Source organism: Aptenodytes forsteri, unplaced genomic scaffold, assembly GCF_000699145.1.
Source record: "Aptenodytes forsteri isolate BGI_AS27 unplaced genomic scaffold, ASM69914v1 Scaffold2, whole genome shotgun sequence".
Lineage (NCBI taxonomy): Eukaryota > Metazoa > Chordata > Aves > Sphenisciformes > Spheniscidae > Aptenodytes > Aptenodytes forsteri.
The window spans coordinates 11,047,995-11,072,209 of record NW_008795695.1 but is presented as its reverse complement, the minus strand read 5'-3'; the positions used below and the strand labels follow the sequence as shown (position 1 = coordinate 11,072,209).

Sequence of the window (24,215 nt, the reverse complement as noted above, 5' to 3'; positions counted from 1 at the left end):
GCGCTTAATGTGCACTATCGTCGTGATAACAGCTTTCAGTAAATTGCAGTTTCTCTTTGTGGTAGTTTAATCACAGATTTAATCACTTTCTTCCAGCGTACCCTCAGCTGTTATGACAGTTACTCTCTCTGATTTTCCAGACATGTAATCCCTAACCATCCATTTTTGAGGGTTCAGGTTCATCATCTGGTCTTTGTTGCTGACTGAAGGGTATTTAGAAATGTCTATCCCTTTCTTTTCCCTTTGAAGCGATCATAAAAGTGGTATTTAAGCTGTTGTAAGGGTAGGCAAAATGTATTGCCTGGTATCTTTTAGTCAGGGGAGAGCTGTATGTCTTCCTGTGCACAGGATTTTTCTAGTTTGATTAGTTCTTTAAAATGACTTGTCATATTACCTGCAGAATTTGTGGTTTGTGTCTGTCTTATCGTTGCCATCTGTGCTTTCCCTGCAGGTTATATTTTGCAGTACTCGGAAGATAACAGTGAGCAATGGGGTAGTTTCCCCATTAGCCCCAGTGAGAGGTCCTACCGTTTAGAAACACTGAAATGTGGCACTTGGTACAAGTTTACTCTAACTGCTCAGAACGGAGTGGGGCCAGGACGCATCAGCGAGATCATTGAGGCCAAAACGCTTGGAAAAGGTATGTTGATTTCGATCCCCTTTGCTCACCTAAAGCTGTTGCATTCTGCTGTAGACCTGGGTTTGATGAGAAGACAGACTTGGGTATTTTAATATTATTGGCTTTGGAAACATTTCCAATTGTGTCCGTGCTGCGACAGAAGAGGTTGTCACTGTGGGACTTGAAGCACGTACCAGCTGATATTCCTTCCTTATTTATCTAATAATTTTTTTCTAAGATGGATTGGTAGATATTTGGGAAGGGGGTGTCTCCACTATCATAGGCTATAGCAATCCAACTACTGCTATTGCCATAAGGAAATTGTTTCCTCTCCTGTTGTAAAAATTCAGGGGTTTATTTGTCTGGATGTTGAAGGAAGATGGGGAGTATATTTATGTGTGAGGAAATGGAGACAATGCCTCATTTCTGCTCCAAGCTGGTATTGCAGAAGCCATGCAAGTAGCACCCTTTGAAAAGAATAAGTGTCAAAAATAAAGGAAAAGTTTGCATAAAGCTCTGCAAGGCGAAACAGCCAAAATTTGTGGAATTCTTAGCTAACTCAGCAATGGGTCCCATGGTCCCGGTTGCTGAGGGTAGTTCCACACTGAAAGTATGTGTTAGGATTATGAGCAAGTTTTGCAACAGACCCTCTTAAAGAGGCACTTTAGAAAGTCTTACCTGTAAGTCAACGGAGTGGAGTAGCTTTGCGTAATGCTTTAAAGATCACCTCATCTTGCATCTCTTCATCGGTTGTAAGAAATACTCTGATTTGGGAGCAGTTTCATAATAAAGATAGTTTACTGTGATAGGTACGTCTGCCCTTCTTTATGCTATTCATCACACCTGTGCTGTTGCAGATCTCCCAAGCATCACAGCAAGGTAAACATTTCATTTGACGCTCACTGGCATAGGGAAGACTTGGTATGCGGTGGATGTGATTGGTATGACTTGCTGAAGCTCAGGGGAGACTGCAGATCAGCTGTGTACATGCTGAGATTATCAGTAGTCAGGGAGGATGATCTGCTGACCTTAAAGAAATGGACATTTAGAGAAGTAGAAGTTGAGTGTTCTAGCTTTCTTAGCATGAAACGTAAGGTTTACACATGCTTCAGATAACATCCGAATGGTTAATGAGAAAGCAGATCTCCCGACCTTTTGAGTTTCTCTGGTACTTGACATACATGCCTGGAAACTACCCGTGTTACATTTACAGCCTGAACCAGATACTATGTGATTTAGAATGCTGAGATCATTCTAATTAATGTGAGAGCTCCAGAAGCATCTCTGTCCAAACCTATTAACAGAGCCAGTTGAAATAGTTCATAATACACAGCAGGAATCACCAGTTTCTTTTAGATTCTTGTAGAATTTAGAAAAGAGTACATTTTGCTACATCTCGTCAAGGCACAAGAATGGCAAAAAGACTCTCATTGGATAAGTTATCCTTTATTATATAGAATAATAAAGCACATTATAGATACTTTTCATCCCATTAGGTGTAACTGCCAATAGTAAAAATACTTTGTTTCTGCTAAGCAAATAACAATGATACTTTTAAGTGCTCTACAGTAATATTTAATATAAATAACTTTTCTTGATGACCTGTCTTGTCCACCTACTGTCATTATTTCAATTCTAAGGTGCCATTTTTACTGTCATTACTCCCGTATTATGTAGGACTGTCTAAAAAACTTTAATGTATATATCAATTAATGTATATATCAACAGAAACCAACATTTGATCCCAAAGCAGGACAAGTAAACAGAAATGTTATCCCCGTTCTGAATGGAAACATCTTAACTTAGAAATACAAATTTCAAAGTATATATTATTTTCAAATATATCATGTGCAATGTCAACATATTAATATTTTTAAAAATTTGGTTTTTATTTGCAAGTTCTTCAAAATTGTCATTTTCCGCAAATGAAAGCCTCCGTACTGTCAAACAAAATTGTGTTCAATTCCACTTGAAAAGAAGACTAGAGCACCAGTGGAAAATCTTCAAGTGTATTTGTCTTTTATGGTACTTCTACATGGTGTTCTGAACCCTTTCTTTTTTGCATAGCAGTGAGCAGGGGCATTTACTGATATGAAGTGTCTGCACTAGATTTACAAGTTGACTCATGCAAGTCCACGCAAACCGGCAAGTCAGGTCCATGCAGAGATGTATGGGGGTTTTTTTCACATATGGATTTGAAAATCTAGGTTTGTGAGTGTGGCACAAAGTGTGAAAAAAACATTTAAGAAGGGGGGGGTGCGCGGAGGGAAAGATGAATATATAACCATTGAGTTTAAGATGAAGTCAGGATTGTCCTAGAAATTATTCTCTTAATTTTATATTTTTGAGAGTCCTATATCTGTAATACTTAAGCATTTAACTTGAAATATATCATTGCTTCTAGAGCCACAATTTTCAAAGGAACAAGAGCTTTTTGCTAGTATCAACACCACGAGAGTGAGGCTGAACCTGATAGGCTGGAATGACGGTGGCTGCCCCATCACCTCCTTCACCCTGGAGTACCGGCCATTTGGGACAACAGTCTGGACAACTGCTCAGCGGACATCCCTGTCAAAGTCCTACATACTGTATGACCTCCAGGAGGCAACCTGGTACGAACTGCAAATGAGAGTATGCAACAGTGCTGGCTGTGCAGAGAAACAAGCCAAATTTGCAACACTCAATTATGATGGCAGTAAGTATATCTTTTTATTTATATGTCTGAGATACTGTTTTTACCCTAATTTCTTATGTGATTTCTTTGCTTGTCTTTCTTTCTTTTTTCCCCCTATAAACCCCTTTTTGAATCTGCTAGCCATGCTGACAGAGGGCTAACAGTCTCAAAGATGTAAAATGCTTACTGATTTCATGACAATAGGCAGAAAAGAGGAAAAGGGTTTATTTGTCCTCACTGAGGAAAAGCTCCAGCACCAAAGTCAATCAACCATGACACACGTAACCATAGGACACTAGGTGTCATTAGTTCCAGTGGTCACAGAAGCACTTGCTAGTATTTCATGCATCTCTTCCATGAAATTTTTGTCTTCCGTACAATTGGCTCCTGTAGCCATTCACAGCAGTGGCTGGCCTCATTGCTATTCCATGCAATGTCCTTGTGACACAGCTCAAAACCCATTATGTGACACAACAGAGCAGCTAACTAGCTTGTCTTCCAGGAAAGCCTCCAGACAACATCCTCCAAGGGCAAAGCAATGGCAATGCTATTATCCCTATTTACACACAGGGGAAAGTGAAACTAATGGTGGTGACAGATGGCTCTGTCATGCCCAGCAGCAGGGCACAGGGGATGAAGGAATTGCTGCAGCCTGCCCTTCTGCCAGGGGTTACTGCCCACCCTGCAAAAGCCAGAACATGAGGGCAAGAGCAAACATGCCAATTTGTCGGTCATATTTATTGAAAGTGATGGTGGCGCATGTGTGCTTCTGCTGACTCTATGGTGGGAAATGGATGTATTTCTGGCAAAAAGGCAACAGAGATGGCTCCAGATGGCAATCTCCTTAATTGCTCTAGTGTGAATTGCCAGAGCTTTTCTGGAGACATCCAGTGTAAAATTTTGTTGTGTTGCCAGGGATATTGTGCTGTATTGTGCAATCACTTGGTGACATCTGTACTGTTAGATTAAACAACAGGACTAGTGAGCAAGTTCAAACAATAACTTGATAATTGTCCAGTGACAGCACCAAATTGTTAATCGTTCATAGCTGTGTTGGTAAAACATCTCCCCGCCACAGTTTTGTCCCACACAAACCATCATTCTCCAGGACAATACCCATGTATGGCGCAGGGAAGAGCAAGCAACAGGGACCATTCCCAGTCAGAAGTATGGGATATGAATCAGGCAGGGTTTAAACCTCTGCATCTTACACATCCTCTACTACTATCCCAGTCTTTGCGCTAGGTACTCATCAGTTGCAGATAATTAACAACACATGCCCTCATGGCTCACCCTTTTGCAAATAGCACATCCCCTCATGTTTTTCTGTGAAAATGTCATTTTGGTAAGCTGCCTCACAGTCCTCATATTATTTCAGACACTCTAAAAAATTAAGAGAAAGATTTTGTCTCAGCACTTTGGAAACCAAGATCCAAGTAGTTATTATACAAATGCTGCCAGGTCTTGCTAGGTAGACTTGGGACCTGTTTTACTGAGCAGTATAGATGTTGTCAATCATAACTGTATCACGTATTATGAGTTAATTTCTTGCCACTTTACTTAGCCTATCCTCTTTTCTTTCCAGTATCTTTCTACAGGCAGCATCCAACTTTCAGTGATCTTTTTTTTACATCCGCAATTATTGTTACATATATATAACTGGGGCAAACAGTCTTAAGCCATACCTTAAAATGAGATTATATGAAAATGCAGGTCCAGAGCCTTAAACTCCCACTGATGGCAGTGAAATCAAATGTATGCTTACAATGAACTGATTTGAAATGTTGTCAGACTCTGATTTTTGGACCTTGGTTTCACATACTGTGACCTGCACGCCATTTGAATTTGTGTGTTGCTGTATGACAACTTTAAAAGTGAGAAAATGAAACAATAAAAATATTTATAGCATTAAATTTCCTGGGCCACTGCTTCTGGTCAGCTAGAAAATTTCTCATTTACAGCATTGATGGCTTTGTTTGTCAAGCGTGCTTTGCCAGGACTATATTTTGCCTTAGAGAGGCACCATGATGTCAAATACTGACCACAAGGCTGAGAGGCTGGAAGGAAGGTTTCCATGGCTGCAAAAGCAAATTTCAATTTTCAAGTTTTCTGAATTTGTTATATTTGGTGCAGAACTAAAATGATAAGTTGATTATTATTATTATTATCATTAATGAAAATGAAGACAATCTATTCCCACATAAGGGATTTCATAGAAGAAATGTTTCAGTGCTTCTAAAGCAAAATTTGTCCTTACAGAGTCCCAGCTCCGCATTCATTTGTTCCTTGGTAAGCTGCGTAGGCTTAAGGCACTTCAGATTTGGCAAATAGTGTCTGATTAGAAATCAACATTTTCTATCAATACTTCATGCAGAAATTTTTGCTTTCATAGAGAGTGAATTTTTCATTTACAGAAAGCATGCCAGTGGAAATTTTGGGGCAGCTCTGCTTTTGAGTGCTAACCCTACCTCTACCATTGATTCGTCTTGTGATGTGAGATTAGTGCCTTCCAGCTTCTAGGGGTCACAGCTGCCTTAGGATAAAACAGATACAAGGCTAGTACTTTGAAGATTAGATAATACATGTACGAAAGTTCTACGATACCAAATGCTAAGAACAAGCTTAGGAGCTTTAGCAGTCTTAAGATAAAGCCTTTGTAAACTTTGTAGAAACCCTTGAGTCTTTCAGTCATTTTGTTTGGACTGCAGTAGCTGATTGTTATCTGTGATAGAGCTCCTGAGAAATATCATGGCTAAGTATCCTTTACCTTAAATCTCTTCATGGTGAATTTTAGGTCAAAAGGTTAATGGCAGATCTATGTGCAACCTTTTACTTTCCGTTCTAAAGTATATATATATGCGTATATTTCAGCTAACCATTTTCAGCTTACAGATTTTATGACCTTCCTGCCCCTTGTTTTTCAGAATATTTGCACTCAATACTTAAGAAGATATTTTTAGCAATGTGCAGCTGTAGTGTGTAGTGCTGCAAAGGAGCTTCCTGACTCAGAGATCAGCTACTCAGTAACCCTGACATTAAATCAAATCAGCTTGGTAGCTGCTCTAAACTATGCTAATTGATTCTAGCCCACCAGGGGACTTCCAACCATGAAGAACAGTTAGGACACAGGAAAACACTTGGTAGTCCTAATGTCGCAAGCTGCAATGGGAGATGCTGGAAGGGCTGCAACATAGGGGAAAATGGGGTCAGAGAAATTCAAATTACAACTTCTGTGAAGCAGCAGTAAAGCAGGCTAACAAAGGGTGATGGTGAACTGACCTGGAAAAAAACCCAAACCCTCCCAATTTGTCTGTAACTTTGTTCTGAGAAAAGCTTTGACTATTCCACTCCTAGCCAACACACAGAATGACAACAAATGTCAAAATGGTGTTTTCTCGATGGATAGCAGGTTTAGGTTTTGGTAGTTTCTAATACAATTACTGAATATCCACAAATGCATAATGTGAAGGGTATATAAACTTGCAGTATGTTTTTTTTTATTAAGCTTTTACTGCCTGTATATAGCATTATGAGGTTTACACTTTACTTGGAAGAGCTATGGAAAATGATAATCACTTACCTAAACACTTAAGGTTTAACTGAAATTTAGGCCACTCTGATTTGCATCGAAGTATTAAGGAGAGCAAGACATAATTTTAGGTAATATTGAAACCAACAGCCAATGGTCTGTGTGACTTTAATTCAGAGAAAAATTTGGCCCTGTATTCAGAAGGGTTTAGGAGGATTTAGAGACAATATTACCTTCAAGAGCTTGAAGTTCTTTCCATTTCTTCATCTAATCATTTTCTTTGCCTTTAGAGTAGTGCAAAAACTGTATCTCAGTTAAGACAAGATGAAAAAATCCTGCGGTGTGTTTATTCCAAGAAATGGAAAATTAGAAAAAGAAGGAAAATTATGGGGAAGAACTGCAATGGAACAGTAGAAAAATATTCAAAATGCAATTGTAAGAAAATAAATTTTCCAAAGTACATGATATAGGTTTGGATGGTTGTAGCTTTTCTGTTTATCTCCATCCCTTTAGGGAACTACTCTTCTCATTATATGCAACTCAAATAGCTCTTCTGAAAAAACATGGCTTAGAATTCTACATTTTCCCTGTCGTTACAGCACTCACATTGTACTGCATCAAATCACAATTTTTTTTTCTGATACTGTATGGTACATAATGAGATATAACTATATCACACAATGCAGCAATTAAAATGTAAAAAAGGATGTTCCTGTTTTTCTATCTCACCCTCCTAACCTTTTAGCAAGTAAGTAGCCACTTTTATGTTTCAGTAGCTGTTTAAAATTGAATAGCTTCCATCGAAACTCATCATAGTTCAAAATACTTGCGCGTTTCTACCTATTTCAAAAAAATCTGTATTTTATAGCCTCATTTGTGGTTGCATTCAGCAGTTTAATAGTAATCAGGAAATGAGTGAGAAGCCTTCCATGACTAAACAGCCTTCCAAAGAAAGTGCTGCAGTCTTCTCACGTCCTTTAGAAGTAAAGAAAAAAGAATTGAAAAGTTCAAGTATTATATATCACCAGGAAGCCAGATATATTCAAAATGCAAATATGTCCCAAAATGAAAAAGTGAGCTGCCTGCCGGTGCCAGTAGTTTGTAGATTCATTTCCCTCATTTCACTCTCAAAATTTGATTGTTTCTATCCAGTGTTACTCTCCTGTTTTACTGATGAGTATAATGTCAGACACTCTTTAGCAAATCAACATCAGGTTGGCTATCTGAATTTCAGATCAATATCACTGCTGCACCCCTAAGACGTGATATAAGAATGTTTCTGTGCAAAGATTCATCTGATGTATGTAGCACAAAATGAACTTTGTCGAATACATTCCTTACAAAGAAAAGCCCAGCAGAAAATATGAATGTGTCACAGCAGTGCAATTTTCCCATACTAAGGAGTAGTATACATAGGTAGTAATTCTGAGATCTTTTACAGCTTTGTAATGATTTAATATGACTTAATCATAGTATTTGACCGTGTAACGGGCATGGTTTTCTTTCATCAATGAATGCACCTCTTCCTGATTTCTGATAATCTATGAGTCTCTGCAGTCAGTACCTTGTTACCAGTGTGACTGGTTACGTGTGCATGGCCATTACACATGCAAACATAGCATCCACCCTGAACATGACAAATCCTTCTTAATGTTCTGCATGCAGCTGAAGCATATAACATGCCGTATTCCCTGAGAACTCAATCTTTTGTCTTCATTAATAGGCATCTAATATCATGACACTGTTTCCAGGTACAATCCCTCCACTCATTAAGTCAGTTGTGCAAAGTGAGGAAGGGCTGGCAACCAATGAAGGGCTAAAGATGCTGGTGACCATTTCCTGTATCTTGGTTGGGGTCTTGCTGCTTTTTGTGATGCTGCTGATCGTGCGGAGGAGGAGGAGGGAGCAGAGGCTGAAGAGGCTGCGAGGTAAGATGACAGGTGTGGCACATTTCTGCATGTGCATACTCTCTGAACATGAAAGTACAAGTGGGGCTGCACGTGACCAAACTCTTCAGTCCCCCGCTGGTGTCATTTTGCTGCAATATGTAACAGAAATGAGGCAACAAAGCATATGTGTTTTCTACAGAAATTCCTTCTTTTTCATTTGGTAGTAAGTTTCTAAAAAATTACTTTTGCATCCATTGTTATTATTTTGCATGGGGAAAAAAAAATAATTCTCATGTGTTGGTGTTTGTTTGTTTTCCTTTTTTTTGTTGTTGTTTGTTGCCCTTGTGAATGGCCTCCATAACCTAAAATCTTTTTTTTTTTGAAGGGTAAAACCAGATGTTCTGAAGATGGGGGGATTTCAGTTTTCCAGCAGATGCAAACCATGATTCCCAAATTATAAAATGAAAGTGGTCACATGTTAGTAGGCTAGAAAACACAACCAGATATTCTCAGATTTGTTACCACATCTTTTTCCCTATGATGTGTTATAACAGAACTATTGCAACATTTCATTGTTCACTGACCTTTCATTGTCGCTGATCTGTACTTTTCTCTAATCCTATTCAAATTCAGGAGTTTGCTATGTGAATAAGTTTTACATCTGTAAATTTGTTCAAGATTTGTTCAGTCTTCTAGTAAATACCCCTGGCTGAGCCACAGCCAGGTTTTCGACCCTTGCAGTCTGCCATTTCTGCACTTGGCCCTGTAGGTTTTGCACTAGCACATGACAGCAGACCTTACACTGAAGGTATTTGGGAAAAAGCCTTTCAAATCACACACTAAATAAATAGTAAAGTGATTTATCATCTGCAAAAATAAGTCTAATCATTTCCAAGAGCCACCAAATCGTTCAGTTATTTGTATTTTAACCAAAATATGATCATGACATATATTAAAGCCAGGGCCAACCCTGCGTATTCCATCTCACCTTAGCATCTACTCGTCTCTCTTCTGGGTCTCGTTTTGTCTTTTGCAACAATATTTTGGATGTTTTTACAAAAAAAGACAGAGATTCAGGGCTCTTAGGCATGGGCAAATTTGTAGATCAAGATGACAACTAGCCTTATGGTTAATACACAGCTCTGGAAATCAGGGCATCTGGATGCTTTAGCTTGTATAATAACTTTGTCATTCGAAATCTTTTAAGTCATTTACCTCTGTGCAGTTTCTTTTCATCAAAAAAGTGGTGGGTTAAGGGTGAAGAAAGTGTTATCTTATCTTCTCAGAAATACTGTGGAATTCCATCCAGTAACGAGCAGGATATTTTGAGCTCCTTGACTCCAGGAAATTATGGCTGTGCATATCTAGTTTTTCATGGTTAATTTACAAGTATTCATAGATTCTTGAGTTACAGTCCCTTAAGGAAGGCTGATGATGACTGGCCAGTATGGTTTTTGCATAAAAGACTTCTCGATATTTTGAGCTCCTTGACTCCAGGAAATTATGGCTGTGCATATCTAGTTTTTCATGGTTAATTTACAAGTATTCATAGATTCTTGAGTTACAGTCCCTTAAGGAAGGCTGATGATGACTGGCCAGTATGGTTTTTGCATAACATAAGACTTCTCTGAATTATTTCGTCTCAGAATATAGGAATTTAGAAAAATATCTGATCTTCACTTAAACATAAGCAGTGACAAAGAATTCATCAGTACTTTTGATAAAAGTCATCAGTATTTAACTACCATTTCTGTAAAAGTTGCGTCTCACTTCTTATCTGAATTTATCAAGCTACAGCTCGACGTCCCAGCCATCTGGTCCTGTTACACTTCTGTCTGCCATACAGGGACTGGAGTTCTTTTTTGTATCATATTTTCAGTCTCTGAGGATATTCCTTTTACATGGTGGTAACCAAGTAATTTCTTCATGTTTTTATTGGTAAATGAAACAGATGAATCTTCTTTAATTTTTCTCTGTAGTTTTCCCATCATTTATTAATTTCAAGGCTTTTATCTCGCCCCTTTGCAATCTTTAGGTAGCTTTCCTCATCTGTGTATGCTAGAAATTAGTATACCAGCAACAGACATATCAGCATCAGATAGAGAGGTAACAGCCTTTCTTCTTTCCCTTTATGGTCTTCTGTCTATATCTGCAAGGATCACCTTTTTGGGTACAGCATTATTTTAAGAGTTTGCTTTTAACATCTTATCCATTGAGATCACCTGGCAATTCTCTGATTGCAGTGCAACAGGATAACTTTCTCCATTGTGTAGCTATGGCTTGTATTCTTGATATATGACCTTATACTAATACAGATACCTTGCTAACTTGTGGCCAGCCTACCTGACGATCCAGATTTTTATGCCTTAATGACCTGGCATTTTCATTGTATTTTAGCTGCCTAATTCTTGTGTCATTTTCAAACTTTTATCAGATATTATTTCATTTAGTCCAGACCACTGATAAAAGTACCAAGTGTGATGTCCCATGGTGCATGATGAAAAGAAATACTAAACAATGACTGCCTTCTTAAAATTGCATTTTGAATATGTTGAAACCTATGTAAAATGGTTGTTGTTTTAATATTTTGCATCATGCAACTTTGTTATTAAAATATTTTGAGGTACCAAAACTTTGCTCTAGAGAAATATAAATATAATATTTTAATGCTATTTAATCATATCTCAGTGAGAGTTTTTCCAATGTCATCAATTCTCAGTGGATTTTAATCTCATTTTAAAAAAATCAACTTTGTTTGACGTGGCTGATTGACCACAAGCCTATATTGATTGACCTCAATTATTTCATCTCCTTTAATTCGTTTCACCAAGTTTCATTCCATTTTTTTCATCATTTTGCTCATTGCCAAGGTCAGATTGATAGGACTTCAGTAATTCAGATTTTTTTTGTTCATTCTTTTTGAAAACTGATCCCATGTTAGCCATTTTCTGCTCTTCTGAAGATTACTTCATGTTCTAAAAGTCTTACTGACAATCAGTATTGCTGTTCCAGACCACTCCTTAGTAAGTTCTCTAAAAAAATCCTGTGTGCAAGTTTTTCTGATCGCCTAACAAAAAAAAAATGTCTTGCTTTAGTAGTTGTTGTGTTCAACTTTCGTCTGAATTAATTTTGAAATTGAAATCCTGTCATTATCACTTGATATGTATTGCCTGGTGGGGTTTCTCTGAGGCACAGGACTCATTTTTCCTAAATCATGATGCTACCATCGACTTTCCTCTAGTCTACATCAGAAATAATAGTTTCCACAGTGGGACCTTCTAAAAGAATTTATACAAGTTACAAACATAATTCTTGCTTTTGTGGTTCCAGGAGGTGTGTTTTCTTTGAACTTGCTTGACAAAGAGGCGTGGGAATTGCAGATTTATTTGCAGTACATTCTGCATGCAAACATTTGTATCTGTGCTTATAGACAATGGGTTGTGGTTCCAGTTTCTGTGGAGTAAAATATAGCATAAGAACAGCAGTCTCTCCATTCTTAATCCTTTTACTCCTTGTTTTAGCATGTAAACATGCTAACATGTTAGTTTAGTCATGTCATGTTTAGTGACAGGTAAACCTTTGTCTTCCTCCTGTGTCATGCCCAGTAAGATTTATTTCTCCAGGAGTACTCTGTTTAGAAAGAAAGCATAGTTTTCAGAAAAGCCCTGCTTTTTGCCCAGTTAGTAGTTCCACAGGTCAGGTCACAAGAAGGTCAATTGACTGCTGGAGCTGATGCAGCCATTCAGTAGGTCAGCATATATTATAAGAGAAACCTGATGACTTCCCACTCTTTCTCCTTACTATTAACCTAGCTCCACTACTACCGTAATAGTTTTCCCTTTGTTTTAAAATCCAACTCACCTTAATCCAAGCAGAAAGTATCAGCGTGGCACGATAGTTCAGAAGTGGCAGCATGCAATTTAAAACTGTATCGTGGCCCCTGATTTCCCAGGGGGCAAGCCAAATGTGTTAAGCATTTTAAAGGCGGCTGCCCCAGCAAATGGAAGTGAGGGCTGTCGCTGGGTCGGTGCCTGACGCAGTCATGTGTCAAACCCACAGTGAGGAGCAGTTTGTCTTTTTCACTAAGGCATGGGGTGATGCTTGGCTGGAGCGGGAGATAGCCCCCTTCACTCTGTCATTCATGGCCTCCCCGAGCCCTGTTTTCCCCACCTGAAATCTGGGAGATAGGACAGTGGCAGAGTTACTGACTCATTTTATGAAGTATTCTAAATTTACTGATCAAAAGTGTAATGTAGGAAATACACATTACAATCTGTGGTCTATACTCATTCATTTGTGAAACTAGCATTACCCCTGTATCTGATGTTTTGGACACACTGTTATCATATTCAGTTGCTTTTACGCTCCTAGCTTTTGCTTTGACAGATAGAGAAGATCCCTTATCTTCTTGGGACATTTGTTTTGGTCCAGTCCTACACTAACCTGCGTGCCCAGTACAGCCATCATTAACTACAGTAATGCTGCTGACCATTGTAAAAATCTGCTTGAATAATTAGTACATTTAAACCCTGCTGATGGAGTTACTTTTTTTTTCTGCAGTACTTCCCCGTTCACCTTTTGACATGTAACGTGATCTTGCATGATGCCTCATGTTATTTTTGACCAAAGATGCACAATCTCCTTTGCACCTCATTGACCAAGAATGCATATATGTTAATGAGCATTTGAATATGTGCCACATATAATGGTGAGAATGTAACGTTTTTTCCAGAGGCAGCATGGAACTCAGCTATATGCTGTGCAGCATCTGAGAACATGTGCGGGAGGTTGTTTGTCATTTAATCCTGGTAAAGAAATGTAAGAAGCAAACTGAATGACATTGGGCCAAGCAACCTTCAACTTTGTCCCTTCAGCTTTTCTTGAGTTGTGAATTACTTGCACAAGTATTCATAGTCTTCACTTAAGGAGGCAGCAATTGCTTCACAAAAACTGCTAGCTGAATGAAAACAATATTTGCTTATTAAATCACACTTATTATGTGTGCCGGAGGGAGAATGTCTGCATAGGCTCTTCATGATCCTAGTGCTGCTAGAATAATAAGAAGCATCATAAAGTTTGCTGAAAAAAAACATGACTTGGAACCAGAGCTTCTTTTTTTTTTTATTCTTCAAAAGAACTGGGTCTCTTCCTGCGTCCTTAGAAGGCAGTAGCAAAACTCTCTCTGACGTCATTTGGGAGCAGCAGCAGTGGTAGTTTGGTTTATGACTGATGATAAAGACATTGTCATCTACTATGAAGTACCATTTATAAGAGTATTAACAGCAAAAGGCAATCCCAAACAAAGTGAAAAATAGAAAGTCTGAGTGCCTAAATGGAGCACTGTTTGGATTAAATGGGACATCTCAGATGAGGAGTCCTTCCCTCCACCAGGAATCTGCCACGCTTTGTGCTGATAAGGGATAGGGGAAGGTTAAAAATAAAGAAGTGGAGCAAACAGACCTAGAGGAAGTACAGAATTTCAGCTTCTCCAGTAGTAGGTGAGGAATAAAGCTTAAGGCAGGCAAGTTGACACAACATCAGAGAAACAGAATGTAGAAAGTGGATGGAAGGGGTTTTGTTGAGGTTTTTTTATGAATAAAATGAGCTCTTTGTCCATTCCTTTTAAAAATTAATACAAATATAGCCAGAGCGATGCATTAAGATGGTGGTTTGTTTCTGCCTGCATCCTCTGAATTTTAAAAGCAGGATATTTAATGGATCACAAGCAAGGAAATTGTTGTAGGTCTAGGAGACCCAAGAGGTGATTAAGGAATAAAAAAGTTGAGATGGAGAAAACAAATACAAATTCAGTAAATGTCTTGGCAGGTGCTGGTAGATTTACAAGCAGCAGATAAAAGAAGAAATTTAAAATTTCACATAACAGGAGAGTTGCTTGAGGACTTAGAACTTGGAATTGTTTTCTTCTCAGATTTGCTTCACTTGGTTGCACAAAAGGCTGCTTTGTTGCTGTGTGATATACTTAAGGACTCTGGAGTCAGCATTTTTAACTGAGTTTGTTTAGCGGCAGACTGCAGGAGAACAAAACATAGCTGTCTATTTTTGCGAATAATACTTACAGAACTTGTTATATTATGTTGATAAAGTTTTACAGAAAGCTACCTGAAGAACACTGGGTGAACCACCCTTCAGCTGTGTCTTTTGATCTGATAAGTACCAGAATAGTTACATCCCCAAAGGATTTTGTGCTAATAATATCAGCAATGACAACAACAGGAGGAATATTTCTCCTTCAGCAGCGCCCCGTTTTGCAGGGCTGAGCCATGCGTGAATAAGCCACCTCCTGTTTTGTGTATAGACTATCCTCTGAAGACCCACTAGTAGTTTTGAATTATTGCTAGTGGAAAAGCATTCATATTTGAGAACAACCAAACAAGTTGACTCCTTGGAGACCTCCCTTGCTCAGACCTCCATGCAGTCAGCAGACTACAGGAGAATAAAACATAGCTGTCTTTTTTTGCTGAATAATACTACAGAACTTGTTATATTATGTTGATAAAGTTTTACAGAAAGCTACCTGAAGAACACTGGGTGAACCACCCTTCAGCTGTGTCTTTTGATCTGATAAGTACCAGAATAGTTACATCCCCAAAGGATTTTGTGCTAATAATATCAGCAATGACAACAACAGGAGGAATATTTCTCCTTCAGCAGCGCCCCGTTTTGCAGGGCTGAGCCATGCGTGAATAAGCCACCTCCTGTTTTGTGTATAGACTATCCTCTGAAGACCCACTAGTAGTTTTGAATTATTGCTAGTGGAAAAGCATTCATATTTGAGAACAACCAAACAAGTTGACTCCTTGGAGACCTCCCTTGCTCAGACCTCCATGCAGTCAGGTTTGGTTTGGAAAGGGCAGGTTGGCAACCGCTCATCCAGCTTGGGTTTGCCTCCTGCCGAGACGGATGTCAACATTTCTGTCTTCTTGCCTTTTCTTCCTTCCTCACCTGTTGACTTGCTAACCATGGCATGAAGGAACAGAGATCCCCGTTATTTGTTAAACCATTCCTCCTTCTGATAAGTTTCTGTAGTTTTTTCTAGTTAAGCCAACAGTAGCTTGTACTTCTCTAAGCATCTTTGGTGCTACTGAGGAACTAAACAGGGCTGTCTGGGGCAGAAATGCAGTTTCAGCAAAAGTTGGGAGTTTTAGAGATTATTTTATTCTTGTCACTGATCTGAGAAACAGCAGTGGTTTTACACATGGCTAATTCAAATCACTTACTTCCTAATAATCCATCTATCAAATAGATTTTCATTTGTGATGACATTTCTTCTATTTTCTTCTAGATGCAAAGAGTTTGGCTGAAATGCTTATGAGGTAAGAATAGATTTAATGTTTTTAAATAGAAAAATATCTGTCAACTATGGCATCATATTTGAAAATTATTAGAGGGACAAACGGAGAAGTAAATCTTCTATTCCTAAATTCTTTTTCAAAACACACCATTTGACTGTTTGTTAAGAACTAGGACACGTTGTTTAGAAACGGGCAAAAAAAGACAATTTGTGGACAGTATCTGTGAGGGAATACAATGGTAAAAAACAGAACTCTTGTGTTAGTAGATTAAATTATAGAAGCTATGTAGGTCCGTTTGAACATTTTTCCTATTCAGAAAAACATTTTCATAATCTGTACCAATGTAATTGCTCTTCAGAGACCATCTGATTGAAGGCAGTAAGTGCCTGGATGCGAATATCTCTAAACTTTACGGTTATATTTATGTAATTCACTATTGCTAGCTGCTTATACCCAAAGGTATAGAAGAGCAGGTAAATTCATTTATTATTTTTCAGTTCTGTTCCATTGGCTCAGCATCCAGAAATCTAATTCAGTTGTTGAATTGCAACAGAATGACTACTCTGGCACCACGATTCTTTCAAAGATGGAAATTTCATATCTTCAATGTTTATTGTTTTGTCTGGGGAAAATATTGAACTTTAAAACTGCTGCATATATTTGAAAATGGGATCACCAAGGGATTATTTTTAAGTTCAAATGAGTTTTGGTTTGCTAGAAAATCTTTTTATTTTTAAGCAACAAATTTGAGAATGTCATAGATATTTTACCAAACAAACAGTACGCTAAACTTCCTCACCCCTCGTATACTTCACCTGTTATTATAAGAATATACTTACCAAAGGCATGGTGACAGATGGTTTTAGTGTAAACTCAGCTCTACGCCATCAGTCTGCAAATACATCTGAATAGTCCCACTGATGTTAACAAGACTGGTCATGCAGGTCAGGTCATACCCTTCCTATCTGCTGGTTAGAAACCCCTGCTAGCAGCAGATTGCAGGTTTAAGCAACTTCAGGAAGATATGCTCTGATGTTTTTCGATGTCACAGAAAACAGCACAGATTAGCATATGCAGCAAATCTGTTCCCTAAAGAAACCCAGTACAGACAGGCTGAAACTCCTGGATGAAGGTATTCAGTCCCAGTGACAACCACACATAACACCTCTGCAAAACTGGTAAACCTCTGCCTTAACTCTGGTTAGCTTCACTAGTCTTGTCGCCGCCTCTGCAATGCCATTTCAGAGTCTCACTCCTCTGACGCTTAGAAAACTTTATCAAACTGCCAACTTAAGTGCCCAGTTTTGACCCATTTTTTCCTCTGCTGATGTTGACCTTCAAATTAAAGAGCTGCTTCTGCCCTCCCTGCCTGATGAACGCAGAGAGCAGTCAGGTCCCTTCCCAGCCTTTAGTTCAGAGCTGTTTTTCTAGGTAACTCATCTGCCACCGTTTCTCTTTGCTTTTCCTTTCATGAGCATTAAAATATGATCATCAAGTCAGTTGCTCCCATCTCATTTATTAACAAATAATCTTGTTTTTATTAAATAGTCGTATTTTATATTTCTCTTCTGGAAGTGTGAGTAAAGGCACATTACTATTACAACAAGACTTTAGAGGAAGTAGGGGATATAGGCCTACATTTGCAGACGCATCATAACTTCGAGCTCTTAAAGTGATGCTGTTGTGGGGAGCCTGCTTTCTACAGGCTAAATGCTCTGTCATTTGTGATAAATCTGTGAAATACCTCCAACCGAAACCTGAGCTACCCATCGTCACTAGATGTTCCTGAAGATTTAGCATGTTAATAATCAAAGGATAATAAGCCCTCTCCAAAGCAATAGTCACATATTATAAAGCTCCTGATATTTTGTATCTTTTCGTTTTCACCAAAATCTGCTATGATACATATATCAAGAAAGAGGGTATGCCATGGGTTATGCCTTGCTGTTTAAGTATGGGACAGAGAACAGAAAAGATGATTCCCTGCTTGGTAGGAAGGTGTGAGGGATGGAGAGAGCTTTGTGTATCTTTCCCTTTGAGATTTTTATGAGCGTGTGTAAAGCAGATTAAGAATGGAGCTTTAGTCTTTGCTTTGACAAAGTTGCTGGCTTTGGCTGTATAAGTCAAATGTCTGGGCAGCAGGATAAGCCCCAGAAGTTAGCAGTTTAATGGGAGCTGCACAACTTGTTGCTGATATCTTAATCGCGCAAGTAAAAATCCCTGCTGCTGTACAATCACAGCTTTTTTATGTTTCTTTTGGGTGAAAGTGTCGGTCCAGCCAACTTCTTTGCAACAGTTCACTGTGAATCAGTATAGCAATTGACTGAACTTTCTAATTTTGAACACAAAGTGAGGAATCTTTTCTCCCCAGATATTCCTCTGTCAGGCTGACTATTTACAAGATTTAATTTTCCATATGTTTTTACAGCAACCAGCGTAGACATCAGGAAACCGTGAGGTGGCCTGACTCTCTGCCAAAGACCCAGAATGACTTTGGGTTTACAGAGCACCATATTCAATCCCTTTACATAACTAGCTTGATAGGTTTAACCCTCTCCTGTGCATACAGATATTTTCAGTCACTCAAGTAAGTATTTTTTATTGAAGATTCAGAAAGATTATTTAAAAGGGGGTATTCTTTTAACTATGCACACTCTTTCAAAATACCTTATACATTGTACTTCCTCTGGAAAAAGGCCCATTTATCCACAGGCTGTACATAAAAGCTGTACTCAATCGGACCCAAAGGCCCATGTACCCAAGTATGTGTCTTTCATAGCGGCCAAAAGCAGACACCTTGGTAGAGTAAAAGACTACAGCAAATGCATACTGACTCATTCCCCAGACAGGCACCCAGTCTCTAACAGTTTGGAGCTCAGAGATTCATTGAACCAGAAGGAATGAATTGTATTATACACAGATCATTATAAGGACTGACAGGTAAAGAATAGCTGTAGCACATGTTTAAGTTTGGGAATTTTATATCTGTAGGTTAAGGAAAATATAGGTAGATATGTTTCCTCCCTTTAAAGAATTAATCATTGGACTCCTCATCCACCAGAGTGTTATAATACTTTGATGCCTGAATTTTCCTACGTTAGAAAATACTTGGGCACCAAATGTCAAAATTGCAATCCTAAAAATCTTTGCCTCGCTGCCAAGTCCTAGAGGCACTTAATTGCTGTTGGCACTTTAGGTTTTTATAACCTGAAAGTTGAGCTATTGTGGTCCACAGAAAATAATTCAAAATTCCTTGAGCCAGAAAGAGATAGCATCCTAATCAGCAGCAATCCTCTTGCTACTGCCAATTGCCTGTTCTGTGTTTGGATACTCCGTGTCACCGTGCTGCTGCATACAGGAGAATTAATTAGACCAGTAAGGACAAGAAGCGAGATCACACAAAACAAGGCATAACTCTTGAGCATAGTAGGGAATTTTCCTGAATATAGAGAGGACTGAGTTCCAGTTCTGGCTTAAAGGACCTTCCATGTATTTTGCATAAAGCTATCCCTGGAGCCAAGAATGGGATTCAGAATTCTCTCTTGGCAGGTGAGTAATATAACTGCAAACCTGGGGAACTGTCCTCCTGCTCCCTGTGGTCCAAACAATACTTTCTGCGTGGCTGAGTACTTTGCAATAGTAGGAATATAGAGTGTTCGCACTGCAGAAGAGCTTCTAGCTCTCACTAGGATTCTGGGGTCTGCATTCTCTGAGGAAGTTGTCTGATTTGATCCCTTTGTCTCCTGCATCCCTGGTGAGCGGAGGAGGGGTGCAATGATGCATTTATTAGACTCAATTATGTATTGCACAGATTCTATACATATCTGCATGTATCCTACAACTATTGGATTATTGATTATTACACAAAATTGGACCTCAGAAATTCAGTTTCCTACTTGATCACAGGTTTGCTCTATGATCTTGGACAAGCCCAAAGTAGTCCAACTTTTCAAGGGCATGTATTCAAGCATGCAGATAATATATTAGTCTCTGATTCTCCTAACATTTCAGCAACTTGAGTGGAAACCAATAGGACAGTGGCATCTAATCCATGCAGAGACTTTGCAGAGACTTTGAGAATGTCAGAGTGGAATTTATCTGCATTTTAGGATCCTAAATGTCATTGAAAATTTATGTGCTTAATAAGACACTGTGACTACTATTCTCCACTGATTATATATGGAGAAAAGTCTGGCAGCCCTCAGGTAGCTCTCCTGATATTTTGCTTCCATAATGATTAAATGAGGCACCAGTTGTAGGCTGTTTGAATGCATTTCAGCTATCCATCTGTACATGGTAGCAGCAGTGCCACCTAACCACCCAGGTAAAGACAGAGACGTTAAAGTTTGAGATGCATAGATAATGTTAATGCTGGGGACCACAAGAACAGGGAAAGCCAGAAGGTAAGAATCAGCCAGAGAGGTATACCTGTGTGCCTTGCAGATCTCACTTGTGGATTTGGAGCAGAATTACTGACCACGTGGCAAGGAAATTCCTGCTAAAAAGGACTCTAGGAGAACCTCCAAACCTGCAATAGTTAGGTCTTGCTCACATGGAGTCACAGCAGGAAGTTAAGGCAAATTGTCTAGAGGTGTGGGCTCATCACACATGCATTAATCTCCTATGTAGAGGCCCGCACTCAGGGAAGAAGTGAGCTTATCATCAAGCAGCTTAATAGTCCTCTGCTGATTCCATTAACAACAATAATTCATTGCCAAAGGAGAATTAAACCAAGTGATCTACAGCTATTTTGCACTAGAAAATGAGCCTCCACTTGGATTTTAAAGCTCTTTGAAGCGTGAGCACTTGGATCACACTACTGGCTGATTTGTCTTAACTTTCCTCAGTCTCCCTGCATAAAGAAGTATTTGCAAATATTTCCTCTCCTCCAAAGAGTAATTACATCTAAAAGGGCAAAAAGGTTTTAGTGCAGTCCGAAGGTTTCTTGGTGCAAGCTCTGTATTAGAAATGATTGTAGCACTCAGTTTTACTATGCATTTTCATTTGCTTTCGGTAGGCAGCTCATTGAAGAAGTCATTTTCTGGTACACAAACTTCAAAATGTAATTGTTTCAATTTGCATGATGATAGAATAATTGTTTTATGTTCTTTTTTAGAATATTGCATCAATCAATTAGAAATAATCCATGAATGTAAACAAGATTTGCAATTTTAGTCTTGGAACATCAATGGGACTAAAACCTTCGTTTATTTTATGCAGTTTATTAATGGAATCCCTAGTTATTACTTTGCTTTTTCATTTATCAATTCTAGTGATATTTGGAATTTATCTAATGAAAAGTTAAAAAAATAATTAGAAATTACTCAAGACATCATTTTCCTACCAACCTGTTTGATCAGCTGTGTGTTTCTTTAGTCATATTCATGAGGAATGAAAGAAAAGGTCCGTCTTGCAAAGTGTTTTTGCTAATTTCATTATATGACAACACTTGAAGAAAACTATATGAAATTTCCAGGAGATCCCCAGTGATAAAGAATAGACCAAATCCCTCAACACTGTGCATTCATCTAACTGCTTGTCATGTGCAATAAATTAATACCATGCACTTGCTCTGAAGAGGGGAAAATAAGATGTATGAGTATTTTGCTGATTATACTTATATTATTTTTTGTTTGAGCTGGACAGATTTAAAATGAGGAAGTTTGCAAGTATTCTTTCATTTAGGCTGAATGTTAAAGTGTTTGCTTCTCTTTTATTTTTAGCAAGAACACCAGAACATCAGATACACTTAATAAGCAGCAGCAAACACTGAGGATGCACATAGACATTCCCAGAGCACAGCTTCTGATTGAGGAGAGGGACACGATGGAGACCATTGGTAAACTCTTGTTGGGCTTGTTTTTGCTGGTTAATGTAACAGGCACTTTAGGTGGACTTCCTTTTCCCCACACCTTTTCCCCACACCTTTTCCCCACTGCACACATCGAGAAAAAGAGCTGCAAAGTAATTTGCCACATTTGAAAACTGAACTGATTTTTTTTTTCTCCCCTTTGAATCATTTTCCACTTTAAGTAATCTCAGTACAGTATTAAAAATAATGCAGGACATTAGGAAAATGAAGCTGGTGGAAAGAGCTGCTTGAAGAAAATGTAAATGAAGACTTGCATTTTTATGATTTTCATTTTAATTACTCTTTTGGCTTTGACTAGACAGTTGGATCACTGGCATTACTTATAAGGAAAATTAAATTCTGAACCTACAATATCAGTAATTAAGGATTTGCAACAGTCAAATTCTAAAACTTACATGTTGCATACTGTATCCACCTGTTCATAGCAAATGATATTTCAACATTTTGATCAGTTTTCAGCTTTTGTGTATCTATGCAAAATTCAAATCTAAACCTTTTCACACAACAGAAAACAAGATTTCTCATGTGGCTGGCACATAGCTGAGCTGTCATGAAAAACAGAATTTTTTTGGTGTTGGGTTTTTTTTTCCAAATAATTTAAACACAAGATGTCTGAAATCTCAAGGGAATAAAAATACAACCTGATCTCATGACTGTATGGGTACACACTGTGGCAAGACCCTCCAGAATGACTGTTCCTGTTAGACTTCTAACTTTTTTGGATCAAAATCTGAAGCCTGTGATGGCTGAGAACGTAACAGCATCCCAGGGATGGTGTGGCCGGAGAGGAAAGCTCCACAAGCTGGGAGCAGCATCTCTGCATCTCCTGTCCATGCCCACACTGGGGAGGGACAAGCTGCTTTAGCCCCGCACCCTGTCACGCTTGCTGCCAGTCTGGCATGGGGGGGTGGCCTCACGGGACATTTCACAGTTTGCGCTGCAGATTTGAAAAGGAGACCTATGCTTCACTTGAAATACAGACTTTTTTTAATCCTGATTTGAGCTTCCCAAAGTTTGCCTCTGTGATGCAGTCTTTTGTGCCAGGCTTCATCCTAAAGACAGTTTTTACTTTTGAGTTACAGTTGTTGAGCAATAGGGGGTTATAGTGGAAATACCATTAGTGCCTTAACTGTAGCAATGCGATCAGTGCCTTAGTAATAGCCAGCTCTCCACAAAGCACTCAGAATAAGCAGGCACTTTGGCAGTCTTTGACATAGTTTACTGCCAAGAGGCTTTATTCCCAACCTGAATAAGAGCTCATCTTTTGCCAGAGTAATTTGATTTCATAATGCTCATTCTATTTATGGCCTTCTTTGGGTAAAAAATGCTAGTTATGTTATTGTGCAGAACTGTTCGCCTTAATGGTGTCTTGTCAAGTTAAAAAAAAACCACAACAAAAAACAGGAATGCTTAGAAGAAGCGGATCAACCTCTGCTGACTAGTAAATGCACGGAAGCCCCACTGCTGCCAGTCCCCTTAGAAATACATTACAAAGCTGTATGGCATAGCATAGCAGGAACTTCTTGTGGCTTTTATTAATATGAGGAATGGATAAAAAGACTGTAAAGAATGAAAAAGGAAGTCTGATAGCATGCAAATAATTGTTCTGCAAGGACAGAGTCAGTGGAAGATTTATCGCTGTTAAACCTTCCACAATCAAGTGGACCAGATTCCTCTTTGGAGTGAAATAAATACAATACAGAGATCACAACTGAAAAAAAAAGTAAGCACTGTATAGCACTGGCATTCTGCAGGGATCAAGGTCTGTGTAGAAATTTGGTGTATGTATCCTACCCCATAGGGAAGCAATAGGCAGCAGAACCATACAGCAGTAAAGGTCAGTGCTCACCTGTTTTTTCCCAGTCCTTCCCAAGGTCAGGCTTCACCTCGCACCTTTCTTTGCAGCTGCAGGAAAGCCCATAGTCAGCTGGACTATGTTACGAGAAACTTACACGACTCGCATAAAGCTCCTCAAAGCATCTTTTTCAAACCTACCGTAGTGAGGTTTGGTGCAGAAAGAGCTGGTAGGACTTAGCCCTTAGCTTCCAGAACAGCAAAACACTGGACTTAAGGATGCTTAGCTGCCCTTCAAGTATATTTCCATTGTCTTCACTGTCATACTCACATGCTTGACAATAAGCAGCTCCCTAAGAAGAGTCTTTTGTCACGGCCATCCCTTCTACAATATTCTGTCTCTGGAGAAAAAGCTGACTGGTAGAGGGTTAGTTAGCAGCATTACCTAACGACCTCCTTTTGGGAAGACAAGGGTGATTTCACTGAGGACATTACTAGTTATGTCAATAAAAAGAAATAAATTTA

The 24,215-nt window shown here is 38.8% G+C and overlaps 1 protein-coding gene across 1 annotated transcript in view; it reads left to right on the top strand.

The window, feature by feature from the left end:
* The window catches only part of DSCAM (DS cell adhesion molecule), a 416,982-nt gene that overhangs the window by 362,741 nt on the left and 30,026 nt on the right, over nucleotides 1-24,215 (top strand). The window contains exons 25-29 of the mRNA XM_009283090.1: nucleotides 452-640; nucleotides 3,024-3,314; nucleotides 8,574-8,750; nucleotides 16,015-16,045; nucleotides 21,748-21,863. Coding sequence (XP_009281365.1) covers nucleotides 452-640; nucleotides 3,024-3,314; nucleotides 8,574-8,750; nucleotides 16,015-16,045; nucleotides 21,748-21,863 — 804 coding nt within the window. The remainder of the gene's footprint in view (nucleotides 1-451; nucleotides 641-3,023; nucleotides 3,315-8,573; nucleotides 8,751-16,014; nucleotides 16,046-21,747; nucleotides 21,864-24,215) is intronic.